At 42.1% G+C, this 15,008-nt stretch overlaps 1 protein-coding gene across 12 annotated transcripts in view; it reads right to left on the reverse strand.

Moving 5' to 3' along the window:
• FGGY (FGGY carbohydrate kinase domain containing) overlaps positions 1-15,008 on the reverse strand; it is a 276,235-nt gene that overhangs the window by 35,582 nt on the left and 225,645 nt on the right. For all 12 annotated transcript variants that reach the window (XM_065738156.1, XM_065738206.1, XM_065738165.1 and 9 more), the window contains 2 exons: positions 3,461-3,568; positions 583-644 (listed from right to left, as the gene is read on the reverse strand). In XM_065738156.1, the coding sequence (XP_065594228.1) occupies positions 583-644; positions 3,461-3,568 (170 nt within the window). The remainder of the gene's footprint in view (positions 1-582; positions 645-3,460; positions 3,569-15,008) is intronic.

The following is a 15,008-nucleotide window of genomic DNA, read 5'->3' on the forward strand; positions in this document are numbered from 1 at the left end:
TTCTCGTCCACTTCTAAAGCAGATCAAACTAAAATTCTACATCTGTCCTAACTGCATCCTGGAATTACCTCCAATTCCCCCCCCCCACACACCTTAAGTTTTGTCTGAAATTTTACCCTGGCTTTCTCTGTTCTATTTGTGGTGTCACACAGGGTTTTCACACAGGGTTTATCACTTTCTTCAGATGACTGTTCCAAAAATATTGAATAATATACTCCTAATTAAGCTCTATTTTACCCAACAGGTCATCTCCAAATGAATACACCACGAGCTCGAGGCACACAGCTCAGCTACACAGGGCTGATGCCATGGTACCAAGGAACGTGCTGGGTTGGGCCAAACAAGGCTGAAAAGCAGGAAGCTGATATCACCATCTAGGATCCCTAAAGATATCTGAGGGGAGCTTGAAGCTTTCCTCTCTGAACGATCACCTGAAAAGCCTTTGTAAGTACTTCCAACCTATTGTTGCTCTGTTGATTCCCATGTTCCAGAATACATATACAGCCAAGCAATTTCTCACTGCTGGGGATATAGTAGTCAGTCGATAAGGCAGACACGTGATAAAGAAATAAGAACAGTGACCTGGCTGCAGCTTTTGAGTGTAATTCCGGGAAGGCAACATGGCCTTGGACCACATGCTCTATCTGAAAAAGAGGAAAGCAACATTTTTTGAATCATTACGTCTTGAAAATTCAGTCCTGGAAAGGGGTAATGCAGTTTCATAGCTTAAAAAAGAAAAGAGAGCTTCTAAATTATTCATGAGGTGTAAAGTCCTAACCCTATTGAAGCCAATGGCAAAGCTCCCACGGACATCACAGCATTCAAGAATTTGCTCTAAAATGGGGAGGAAAAGCAATGCTGCACCAAAAGAAGGCAACATGCAGAGCATGCAGTGCCTCAGTCAGAAGAGTAATGCTGAAAGGAAGGAAGGTTTTCCTGCCCAGCAACACTTGAGAATATGTCCTCTGATCTCTCCCATGCGATTGCATGTGCACTTCCATTGGAGCTCTACCAGGAGCATCTTCTTGGCCCAAATCCCCACGTCTTTCTATATACCGTTACAATAAAACACAAGGTGTGTTGTCATCTGGGTAAGTGCTCCATATGTTCATTGCAGGAAACAAAATGTTTCCTCTGACAAGCAGTTATTGCTTTAAAAAAAAAAAGAAGAGCTCAGTACAGGTTCTGTTCATGCTGCATTTATAAATCATCCAGTCCTTTCACATCGCACTGACTGCCATTACTCACAGAACAAAGTACCAGCTAGAATCACATAGGTTCTGTGGCCTCTTGAAGTGACATTAAGAAGTAAGGAGGCCAAACTAGAGCTACTCAAGAGCACAGACTGTGTTTGGCAATATATATACTGGCAGCAAAACGCATCATGTATTTCACTTTTCACAGTCTGAGTCTAGGCCGCAATCAGTGTAGAGAAACTTTGGTAATGAAGCACATACATCAGAACACAGGAATAAAAATAACACATGCCTGTTCTGTCTGAGATTTACATCAAAGACAAAACTCAAACACGCATTAGAACAAAGCTCTGGCCTAATTGCAGCACTGAATAATCGCTGCAGAACACAGGAACAACTCATAAATCCAGGAATACATCCACAAATAAATATCATGTATACATACGTGCTATGAAAAGGCTTTAAACAAAAATGTTACTGCGATGGAGTCAGATATTAAAATGCCCTGAATGCAATGACTATAGGTTTAAAATCATAATGACAGCGGATGCAATCTTATCTGCCACGCCAGTCTGCACATAAACCATTTCTTCCTTTATGTGCAACCTCAACAAAATCACTCTAAATATTTTAAGACCATTCTAATGAGATAGCTCTTGTAAAATACCTTATTACCTTATTGTAAAATACCTTACTTCAGCTGACTTCTGCTATGTGTCCCTCACAAGAACATTGATTCTGTAGCATTTGCTCACTTTCCAATTTCCTTAAAACCTTGTTCTCTGGTACTAGAACGGAACCCAACAATGACTGGAAAGCGTTTTTTAAATCATCTTTCAGATGAACCCCCATAAGGCAGCCAAAAAAAGTATTTGATTTACTGTGTCCTCTCTGGGGCTCAGTTAAATGTCTAAACCCACTTCGTGTTAAGCACACAGACTTCTCTCAGACGTGTTTTTATGAAGCAAGCACAAGATTTACCATTTTCCCTTTGAAGTGGTGTTATCATGAGCGATAATTAAATCTTACTTCTGGTCGTAGCTGCTATCTAATAAATGGGACACTTGGGTTTCATCTTGACCTGAAAAACGTAACAGACGTATCCCACCTGCTGCAAGAGTGCTTTAGGCACCGGACTCAGTGCAGGCAGGAGATAGGGTGAGAAGTAGAGGTGCAGGAGGGGAAGTGTGCTGACTGTGCCACTGATGGCGTGATGCTGTACAGACAGGAACCAAAAATTCACGTGAGCAAGGACCATGCACACGAGGGAACATCAAGTCACAGCTCACCACTTAGGGCGTATCTGGGCTTCCTGATCCAGGATGATTTCTCTTCCCTGTTCAGTGACTGTTTCACATGGAATGCACAAATGTGGTGATGCTACTTCTGGGACACGTGTGTTGATCGTGAGGCTTTCTAAAACATGGGTGGTGCTGGCTGTGAGTAAGACAGCAATCATGGCTGCAGTTGCTGGAAGGCCAAACCCACCTGTATGTGTGGAGCTTACAGCTTGTCCTTGCAGGACCGGGCTCTGCTTCCTGCAGTTTCTCAGTAGGAAGTTGGCAACTTCATACTGGTTGAGCAGGGAGATGCGTGGAGAAACAGGGAAACGTGTACTGGGGTCTCATTGACACCCCTAGACTCGAGCAGTTGACATTGGCCTCAATAGTGCTTTATGTAGCTAAGCCTTCTTCAAGTTTGACTTCAGAGTTTTAGTTCCAAGTGCCTCCCCAAAGTCAGAAAATTCAGTTTTTGAGGATCCACTCTGGCTTTTCTTTTCATTGATAAATTACATTAACCTAATACAGTCAGACTCTGCTCAAAGGAAGAACTGAGATGACAATATCTTATCTATACAGACTGGATAACAGGTTAATATATTACTATTCTGCCCATATAACATAACCTTCCACCCATGAGCACAAGTTTTCTATGTGAAAATGTGTACATTTCTTCATCTCAAATTCCATCTCAGCCTCCAGCTAATGCAGAGAATGAAACCCCATTTGCCTGTAGAATTATAAATACTATCACAATTATCAAAAAAGGACTAGATGCCCTTAGTGCTTCACCCCACATATAATCCCCTGTCAGAATGGAGATGCACAGGCTGTAAGGACATAACAACCAACTAATTGTTTACTGCTATGTCCTAAGATCTTACACGGATGTTTCTGGCACAGCTCTGGCTGAATTGGCAGTGAAGCTATCCCAGATGATAACAGTCAGCTCCCATCCTGGGCTCTGTGCTTCCATACACTCACCAGTTTTCCTGTAGCACTTTGACCTCCTTCATTCAGCCACAATCCAGGAACCATGGCAGAGAAATAAGGTCCCCAAACACCAGGAACAAAAATGGGTGTTTCACTGACCTGGAAAAGTAAGAAATAGCATCAATGACCTGGTGAAGTAGGTGCTTCACAGCTCGTGCTTGGCAGCTGTCACCATCCTATACCAATTCCTGCTTCCCCACTGAAGCTACCAACATGAGCAAAAACGGGTAGGTGGAGATACACTCTAGGGAGAACGTGGAGAAATATGTTCCCCATTTGCATCATTTTCAGATGACACGATGCAGCTGCAGCTACTGACTGCTCAACTCCTCTTTCTCCCACTCACACCCATTTACACAGCAGCTGGGTCTGGCCATGGGCCTGCCCACACCAAAGAACCAACTTTCAGGAACAGGAACTGCATTTCACATGGAGAAGGAAAGTGCTTTGCTTTTCCAGAAAAACACCCCAGTTGAAACGAGCATTTGGATAAAACACTGTACTTGACTGTCAGCAGAAAAAAATACAGCTAACCTGACCACGGAGTGCACTGCACTCATCCTGTGTGTTTGCAGAGCTGAGGATCAGAGGGGAATTCAGCTGACAGTTCCCAGTCAGGTGTCTTGTGTGGAAACTGCAAACCTGGCCAGGTGGCAGGAGAGCTGCTCGTCCTGAGCCAACAGGAAACACTTGCCTGGGTCAGCTTTAGGTTCTGCCCCTTATTTAGGCTCAGCGTTACAGAACATTTTCCTTCCCTCTTCACATCAAGGCAGCATTCTCTTTCATGAACTGATATATCATCCGCATTTACAGTGATGCCCTGTTCCTGCACAGCACTTCAGTGGCTAGATCACTCAGGATGTGGGAGACACTGTTTCATTTCCTTTCTCTGCTTCAAAAGATGCCAATTACCAGTTTATAGGGGTGGAGGCCACTTTCCTTCCTCTCACTAAAGCTGTCAATAGACTAGATAGACTTTCTGTACTTCCTTTCAAGTTCAGAAAGAAAGGTTAAGGGGGTATGACACCTAGTCTAGCAAACGTGGCAGGGAACACAGGACACACTACAAGAAGTTAGCTGAGCGTTCTGTGCTGTTTGAACGTGAGTAACTCCTGCTGCGGGGACTGGGACTGGAGAACATAGCCAATCCATTCCCACGGGTAGGGGACCTGTCCTCTTGTTTGAGGAATAATTCACATTGCCTCTTCCAGAGCCAGCAGGTTGAGACGCTCAGGGTACACGCAGCCATAATTTCAGTGGGGAAATAGGATGGCAGTACAGTCCTACACCATCAGATGGTGCGTGGATGCACTGCGCACTAAGCTGTGTTAATGGAAGGAGTAAATCTGCAGCTGCTGTTCTCTAAGGTAGGAAATGCCCCAAGAGGAGGAAATGAGAATTCCCTGACAACGCTGAGTCTGTTGTTTGAGACTCAGAAACAAAAAATAAGAAAGGTCTCAGGCAACGGGACAATGCTTTTTTGTATATAGAGTTTGTTCTTTATTAGAAAAACTCTGCACCCATTAAAGGATGCTTGCGGGTTGCTGCTGATTCCAATAACACCAGGATCTCACATCCAAATAGCTTCAAGGAACAGTAAACAAAAAATCAGCTCTGTTTCTGTTCAACTCGATGCACATTCTCTGTATATTTAAACAGGCCAAACTTTAAAGACAGTTTTTGCTGGCAACTGGGGAACATGCTCTACGATGCAGCTTACTGGCATCTGTGTATCGCACGTGTTTAGTAAATATACCAGCAGCAGGGAGGGATCTGCACAAACAATAGTCTGCTTCAGCCATCGTCTGACATCACAGCTGATTCTTGTCATGAAGTTAAGTAGAAAAACCAAGCAACAAAGACTGGTTGCTCCAAATACATCACGATGGTTTCAAGCTATCCTGATTTCTGTTTGGAATGTGTCTGAGAAAGGAGAGATTTTGCTCAGTCCCCTGTACAGGCTGCAGGACACTGACTGCCTTTCACTGGAGAGGTATGCCTGCACATGTGTCTGCGTCTGCGTAACGTTTTGGCTGACTAACCCCATTAAAGAGCAGGAATAGCTGCACTGAATTTAAAAAGGCATTTATGACTCCAAGTGGACGAAGCTACGTCAAAAACACTGCAAAGACATTTGGTTTCGTTTTGTTTTCTCTTAAAACTACAAATTAATACAGCCTTGGGTTTTCAACACCTCTATGGGGCAAGCCTCCTCTTACAATTTCAGTAACAAAACAAAGTGCAACAGAAAGCATTGGCTCAATGTATCTAAAACTCAAAAACCTAAAATAAACGGATCTTTAAACCCATTCCACATCGCCAGCCTTACTGAGAACACAGCACAAGGTCAAAATTGCCAAGTGCTATCTGCTCCAAACTGGTGATGGGAGCGTGCTGAGAACCCCAGCATCCCGTCCCGTTCCTGTGGCAGGGGGTTGGAACACGATGATCCTCGGGGCCCCTTCCAACCCAGGCCATCCTATGATTCCCTTCGTACAGGCATTGGCACAGCACATCCCACTGCAGGTGGGAAGGGACCTTGAGGGCAGAAGGGGCCTGCTTGTTTGAAGCCTCCTCTCAACACACTGCTGCACAGTGGGAAGAGACCGAATATCCTAAAGAGCAGTAGAGGCACAAAGATGCTTTATGATACATAGGAAAGGACAACGTAGTTTATATAGACAGACAGACCACAGAAGCACAGAACTGTAGGGGTTAGAAGGGACCTCCAGAGATCAGCGAGTCCAACCCCCTGCCAAAGCAGCTCCCAGCCCAGGTTGCACAGCTCGGCGTCCACATGGGCCTTGAATGTCTCCAGAGAAGGAGACCCCACCACCTCTCTGTGCAGCTCCAGTGCTCTGTCACTGCACTGGGAAGATATATATATGTCTTCTGTCCTTACTCCACCATTCACCGAATTGTCCCATACACCTGATGATTTAAAGGATTTCGACTGATTAAAGGACCCAAGTGTCCGTGGAGCCAGTACTGGCCTGGCAGTTTGGACGCCCACAGGAATTTGCCAGGATGGCCTATTTCCAAGCTGGCTTTTCACAAACTGCACTGAGTCTTCCCTACCATTTTACTACTGAAGTAGTTTGTACACATTCCAGCAAATTTTCAACACGCATACAGAGCAAACAGAGGAGCTCTGCACTGATGGATATAACAAGTGGGACACTAGGTTATCATTATTTTTCATCTACTGCAAAGTAAAGAACACTGGCTAGCATGCTGGGATTTATTAGCACTGTATGTGGCATTGCTTGTTTTTTTATATTTCCTAACTTCACTTAAAAAGTTTAATCCACATTTTGCAGACATCTGGGAGGTAGCTTAATTCTGGGTCAGATGTTTACGGTTGTTGATAAAAAGTGCAATAATAGACCCCCTAAAACAGGCACAGACTCTATGAAAAGAAATGGTGAACATTCTTCTGCAGATACATGCTTAAGAGACAACAAACAGTTCCCATTTCCCTCCTTGATACAATTCGGACGACGCTTTAATTTTTCAAGCCATGCAGCAGCTGGCGTTTGTATTTGCATTATAAATTCTGAATCCTGCCTGAGTATACATTCCACTCAATCCCACTGAAACTCATGACTAGACACAAGCAGAAGGTTGGGGAAATAGCACAACGCTCGTCGCAGAGCCCAGAAGACAAACACAGTTTGCCAGACTCACTTATTTTTGTGCCACTAATGCCATGTCACAGAAGCACAGGGGCCAGAAGGGGCCTGCTCAGTTTTCTATTGCCTTCAGGCATTCTTACGATGATACAGATGGACCGATGTGGTGTCATTTTTTTTTCCTTTAATGAGCTTAAGAAAATCCGTGATCTTTTTAGTAGAAAACAACATCTGTTTTAGATTTATGGGCAATTGATTTTTATTTTTAAAGCAAATAAGAGATGACATCCTCCTTTGACAGTTAAAATACATGTTCAAAAGAAGCTTCATATTTTCTTCCTTCTATTTAAAGTCCATCCTGCAACACATTCCTACTGTAAGGCACGTTAAGAGCTTATTATTTTTTACATACAGAGAAACTGAAAAATGGAGAGGGGTAAATTAGTTACCCGTGCTAGGTGTTAGAATGCTCTCTGCATAATTACTGAAGCAGGCATTTGTAGATGGGAGAAGCATTTGAACTCATTCCCACAGACTATTGCCCCATCTGTGATGAAGTTTACCTACAGAATTATTATACTCCATAATTCTACCTCACAGTTCATCTGGCTTTGGATGGGGAAGAATTATTCTGTGCAGGAAAATGTCACCTTTCCATGTCTTCCCAACACAGGATCATATAGGTTGGACCACTAAGATCATCAAGTCCAAGTGCCAACCCATCAGCACTATGCCTGCTAACCATGTGCATTCCTACTTCTTAGCTCTTCCTTTTGGTTGAGAAGAGCATTAAAAAGTTCCAAGATGTCCATTCATTTTAAAAGAGAATTTCAGCGTCTGAAAGGGAGAATAAGGAGGAAGAGGTTCTGTCTGGGAGGACTTAACCTCAGTGTGTGCTCTATGAAAGATCATACTAATATGTAAGATATGTAAACATATAGAGCAATCAGAAACAAATGATGAATTCAGTTTAATAGTATTCAGCTGCAGTGCAACTGCCAGAAGGCACTTTTTGTTATGAATAGATCATTTGGATGAGTTACAGACCAGACTCCTACACTGGTGTGTGTTAGGAAAATCAATGTCAACCTATCTAAGATCTAAGAAGGTATCACTGGCACATCTGGCAGCTCGAAGCAATGAAAAATGTCTAGAAAATATATAATGCTACATAGAACTAAGCTAAAGTATGAAGGAACCTGCTCAAATGGCATTAGTACAAGAGTAGTAGCATTTTTAGTTTACTCCTCCCCACTTGCCTCTCCCTCTAAAACAAAAACAGAAAAAGATTCATTTCCACTGAAAAAAATAGGTTAAAAAAAAAAACCCAAACACTGCTTACAAAAGAATCACTTAAGCCTTCCATAAAATTAGCAAGACAAAATGCAAGAGTTATTCGACTCAGCTTTGCTTTGCTGGACTAGCTGTAGTGATTGGGCGCACGCTTGTGTTTCCTCATTGGTTCTGTGTAAATGTTACAGTAGTTAGAGACAAGATAAAATAACACAGGCCCTGCTGGGGAGAACAGTTTTATGGAAGCATGAATTCCAACACACTTTTCTTCCTTAGAAGACACCTTCTGTTGCTGTTATAGGCTTAGAGAAAATTCCTAACAACACTATTGCAGAACCTGGCTATTACTTGAAAAGTAAATCTTTACATTAACAGGGTATGCTGCTACGTATACAACGCTTCCGTCTTCATTTCTTTTTCCTAACACTGGGCCTGTGATTTCAGCCATCAGATTCTCTACTAACTTGCAGTATGGCATACAGAGACAAAAGTCAAACCACTCCTGACCTATACTCAGCAATACAAGAGCCAAATTAAGCTTTGATTTTACTGTCACTGATTATTTAGAGTAAGGGTTTTAATAATGAGAAGCTAATTCAGAAAAGCTGTTAGAAAATCATTTCACTTACCAGTTTCTATGGCCAGAAATTCAGAACAACAGCTGCTTTCGTTACGCTAAGGCTGCTATGAAAAGAAATCTAAGACATTACAGGAGAGTAAGATAAGAAACAAGGAATAGCACTGTATCAGTCACCTGCTCACGAATGCTCTTCGCAGGCCTCGACTTTGATCACCCACAGGTCAAATACTTTCATTAAGTTCCTTGCTGACTTTTAACTTCCAACCTTTCTGTCTTACTGTAGATTAAGAACACTGGTACTCACTCAATGCAGGGGTTTTACACTGATGCGTTAAATCCTGTAATAAGAAAACTGTACCATTCTGCTTCTGCTGACAGATGGGTCTTAAGCAGCTATTTGGCCACAACTTTCTGACAAAGAATGAGATTAATTTAAAAAAAAAAAAAGAGAGAGGGAGAGAGAATTCAAAGGGAAACCCAATAATGTTTCATTTTTAGGTTTCTGGTTCAAACTCAGGTCATATTAATAGCTTGTGGATGTACGATGTGTGTTATGGAGCAGGTTGGGGTGCACAGCTGGATTTTCAGAGTACTGATGCCTACTCTACAACTGCCATCTTGGCACTACTTCTCAAGCACTAAATGGGTTTAAAACTTAGCTCCCCCATAACTCTGAGGGTAACTCTCTTGGCTAAGGTTATGTTGAGCGCAGTCAACTTATTAAATGTTGATATTACTAGCAGTAATTATACAGTAAACACATCAATATTTAAGCTTCAGCCCAATATTTTAGCAAATACGGCCTTGGAACACACACAAAAAACATACTTCAGAAAATAAAGTTAAAATTTACTTATATTCCAGCTCCTGAAGGTCACGTACCACCAGTCAGTTACTTGATTATACTTCAAACTTGCATCCTGCGACCATCAAGGGTTTGCAATGTAGCTGCATTGCTTGTGGTGGCAAGTGACATAGCTCCCCTCCCTGTGACAGGTTGGCATTCCATGGGTCATCCACAGGGGTAGAGTTGCTCTTCAGTGATATTAAGACTAGGCCACAACAATTTTTGCACACTGCTAACTTTATCCCACTGAAAGCATGGAAGTTATTGAGTAAAGACCGCACAGAGACAGAACATGGACTTCAGGATTCCGCCTCAACACATCCAACCACAGATGACTTTGGGAAATCATTTACAGGCAATTTAAGAATTTGGATTTATGTGACGAAAGCAGCTTCATAAATGCCTTGCTGAGCACAAACACCATCATTTGTTGCAATGGCTACACTGTGAGGTTACCAAAGAAACCTGGAAAGTTACTAAACCTTAGCAACTGAGAATGAATGAAAGTAAAACAAAATTGACCAGCTGCATCTGTAGAGGTTAAACAATGGAAAAAAAAAAAATTTAAAAATGCTCCACAGTCAAAGGCATCGAGTGATGTTTTTTTCTGTAAAAGACACTGCAGGATAAGATTTCTGACAGTGGAGCCAGCCAAGGTTGAAAGAGACAGACAAGAAAGGCCGATATGATCCAGCATGTGACCTGCAGTAGGAATGCTGAAAGCCAGCCCAGCTTACAGCAGCTGAGCAAGAGCAGTAGACCCACACAGGCCACGTAGGACAATACAGAAACAAACAAACACCTTTCTGATCTTGCTGCTTATTCTTCAGTTGGTGGAATCACAAATTTGTGGGACAAAACCAAACCAATCACAACCACGACAACACCCTTGAGTAAAAAGGATCAGAAATTGATGGTTTGCTGACTCTTCCACAGAACACTGACTGGTCTACAGCCTACACGCTGAACAAGGTATGCATTAATGTCCACTGAAAAAAACCACATGTGCCTAGGGCAACTGCTTCATCTCTGAAAATACTTCAGGTGACTTATATGATGGGATTGCACATGGCTCAATCTGGCTTTATATCTTTCTAGAATTAATTAGAAAAAATTTCACAGAGATTATTGACACTTTCACTGTGAGATTTTTATTCAAGGCTAATTGATGAAAGGTGCTTGCATTTTTTCTTATGGTTTTTAATGAAAGAATATTTTGAATCACAATAATATTATTTAATCAACTTTGTATTTACAGGTACAAAGATAAAGTTGTCTGGAGCAGTGCTCCTGGCCTTGGCAGCTGAAGCTTTAACCTGTTCAAAGCTGCATAATAACCACCAACTGCCTCAGAGTTATGCTGATGTACACTGCTGGAAACTGGGCTAACACTTCTATTTAGACACATACAGGTAATCTGATATTCAAAATGCCAGAGACAGTTCCTGTTGATTTCTGGAACACAAAATGAGAAGTCTTCTCTTTAGGTATCCAAGAATGGACTCGGGCACTCACCCTTAGGAGGGTGTGTTGGCTCCAGCTTCTGAGTGTCTGGAATTAGGAAAGCTTGCGTATGTCCATAGAGGTGAGAGATGGTGTGTAGTTAGATAGCAAAGGAAAAGGGAATTTGTTTGCTTCTGCATGCCCATGTTCCTTACTTCAGAAAGAAAAAAAAGTAGGGAACAAAATTACTTAAAGACAGCTCAGGCAGTCAGAGCTTTGTTAAGAGTATCAGTCTAGCTGCAGATACATGCTTCAAAAACCAAGGGCTGGACCAGACTTTACCAGACTATTTCAAGGAGGATGATGACCTACTCACGTAATACTGTTGAAAACCTAGCCACCAGCTGAAACAGTTAGGGTCTGAGGGGTTTCTTCCCCTCACCCAAAAGAACCTGGTTCTTAAAAGAGTTAAATGTTACTTATAACCAATAACATTTTTTTTCCCAAACTTACCAAGGAACAAACAAACAAAACAAAACCCTCAAACTTGTTTTATTCAGCTGTATTTTCTTTTATCTTCTTAAATGCAATACAAAAGGCTCTTGCCAAGAGCTGGGACTCTAAGAGGTCACAGGCTGCACTCCCATAAGCAGCTTTCCTGGAGGTCTGCCACCAGCAGTCGGTTTGAAGTCGTGCTTCTGGCAAAACCTCGTGACAAAGGATGCTGTGGGGCTAAAACAACTCTCTGTACTCCTTAACAGAGCAATAGACACCTCCACGCAGCAGCCCATTTTGAGACACTGACCAGGTCTAACCTCTTTAGCTGAGCTAACTGTGGGCATTTCGTGTTTTTCCTCTATATGCAGCACTGGTATTCAGCCAATGGTGAGTATGTATCAATACATCTTGGGTACAGCCACATGAATAAATAATTACAGGCAAAAATAGGAGGCCAGTTGCCTGCTAAAAACCACCTCTACTCATCATCTTTCTGTGGCATATCATGTGACAAATCCCAGGGACCCTGCACATTCCACAGGAAACCAGGGCCAGGAGTGCTACTGCAAAGTTGCTGACAGTGTGCAAATACACCCTATAGATTACACACTTAACTTCTTCATGTGCCCATACTCTTAATTACTTGATTACCAACTGGGCAATTGCTTAGCCTATGCTGATTTTAAAGTCACTTCCCTTTCTTTTTTAGATATCAGTCTTAGAATACAAACTTGCAACGACATCAGCCTTCAGAGAATCATTCAACGTTAACCAGGAAAGCTAAACAACTGAGACCTGTTTTAATCAGAGGAATATTTTTCTTATTATAAAAGCCTACCATTTTTCTTGAGGGGAAATACAATGCAAGAACGGCACCTACCTACTAAATCAAATAGGGTGTTTTATTCTCACTCTATACTGCCTACACAACCAGGCAATCCAACTGTAAGTAAATTAAATTTGGCTCGACGCATTTAAGGCTGCATTAAACCTTCCCTGCTATATTTTTTCCTCATGAAGAGGGAACAAAACCAGAGAGGGTACTTCAATTCAGAAATGATATGGAAATCCACACAGTGTGCAGTACTTAAGCACGGAACTTTCACAAGGCTGACAGCTATGTCCTTGCAGCTCCTTCCCATTCAAATATTTTCCTAGCTCTATGTAAGGAGAGCGTCCTATGCTGTAATAAAGGCATTATGAGCAGGAAAAGAAATACCACAAACTAATCGTGATCCACATACCATTATTTAAAAAAAGGAGGGTGCACCATGGAAAAACACACATGGGACTGTTAGGAGGTGCAATGCATCTCCCAGTCACCTCATCTTTAACTTACCCAGGAGTGCTCTGACCACAGAAGGTGAGAGGAGCACATCTGAACAATGCATTCCTCAAGTCTCAGGTGAACTTAACACTGCAATTTGCCAGTATGCTAAAGACTGGAGCTTAACATGAGCGTTTGGTACTTGGCTACGTCAAAGCACAAGCTGAAAGATGGGCACAGCTTAATGGTATCTGTATCATATTTCTTACCTGGAGACACTCTGTGAGATGAGCAGCTAGAGAAAGGGGAAAGAAAAATCATTGTCCAGAAATAAACACAAAGTCCTTAGCCTCCAATGAGATCTGCAGAGAGCTGGCAGCTCTCTTCTGGGAGCCATCTCCTGACAGCTCAGAGATGACTCTACTGACCCACACTGAGAGCATTAGACTCATACCTGCATTCGTGTGGGTAACGCACCCATGATACAGTACAGAACTTCAGGTCATATCCACATATGAATCAGGGTCACTGACCTCACATGTGATGGAAGATGGTGGCAGTTGGAGTTTGGATGTACTACCATCTTAGAAGCTGGATCTCAAATGCTGATCACATAGAACTGAATCCCACGAACAGAAAATAAGGGCACAGAAATCTCTCCTTGGAATTGAGCAACAGGCAAACAACTAAAAATGTACAAAAGGATTCCTGAAACCAACGGTCTGGGGAGGCTGTGATTCAACAGATGATCTTCTAGAAAAGTATAAAAACTAAAAAGGTGCTGGAGGGCTAAGATGTAGCTGTTTTCTTTGAAGAAGAATGATGTTTTATTTATACAAAGAACATTTATGAGGATTGTTGGTTGGTTATGCTGGTTGAGACACTGGCACCAAGACCTGAGAATTGCCCCTAGAGGGGGGCTGGGCCCCTAATCAAATTGCTTCTCTATCAGTAACAAGGAGGGGGCAGGAAGGTACAGAGAGTACTTCCAGGTTGATGGGTCATTCAGAGTCACAGATGAGATAGGTCTCCTGGAGAACTGAATGGGAGCAGATGGAAATCTGAGCACAGAATGCAAATCTAGAACCGTCTGTGTTGAATTGCCTGAGAGGCACAAAAACAACACTGTTGTCCTCAAAAGAAAATGTGCACCCCTGTAAAATTTTATTCCTTATGTGTGAGGCTAACCTCCCGTGTTTATTTCAGGAAGCAAACTTGGAGCTACGCCCGGGACAACTCTGGAAAAATTCAAATAAGAATGAAGTCATGGGTAACCATTCCAGGCATATTCCATTTTCACCATTCCCATCCGCCTAAATCAAAGATGCAAGAGCTTCAAGTATCTTATCAGGAACCCTAACCAAATGCTCAGCTTTGAAACAAATCCTATCAACTAGATGAATTTTGAATGTTCCAGGCTTGAATGTTCACATTTACATCCTGCCTTTTTTTCAGAATGCATTAACACTAGGCATATCTTGTGTCTCTGCATGGCAAGGCAAACAGCAGGTTCACAGCAGTGCATCATTTTTGTCTTTTCACTCCCAAACGCCAAGGTTTCTTACTCAAATTGGCCAAAAAAATAGTTTTAATCTATTAAATTGTTTTCGACATCCAAAAGAAGAAAAAAAGCCCACATTCCTCACATGTGAGAAGTTTTTTTGCTAAGCACTGAATAACAGTACCATATTGATTTATTTTACTGTTTTATTTTTGTGAAATGTCTGGATATAGAAATACAGATTAGCCTTTTTTTATTTTATTTTATTCCTCATATTTACTGTGTCGCCTTTCTTGAAATGGGAACTACAAGTGTTTTGATAAATGGACTGAAAGGTTGTCTGGTTACACAACGGCTTCTACTTGAATAGCATTTCAGCAGAGGATACAACACTCTTCTAAAGCTACGCTGCTCCAAGAGTCACAGCAGTTACTTCTATGTCTCACATAACAATAGTTCACTGAGGATAGAGGGCTTC

The sequence above is a fragment of the Cyrtonyx montezumae genome, unplaced genomic scaffold (genome assembly GCF_038088225.1).
Source record: "Cyrtonyx montezumae isolate F1298 unplaced genomic scaffold, pur_monq_1.0 scaffold_1, whole genome shotgun sequence".
NCBI lineage: Eukaryota > Metazoa > Chordata > Aves > Galliformes > Odontophoridae > Cyrtonyx > Cyrtonyx montezumae.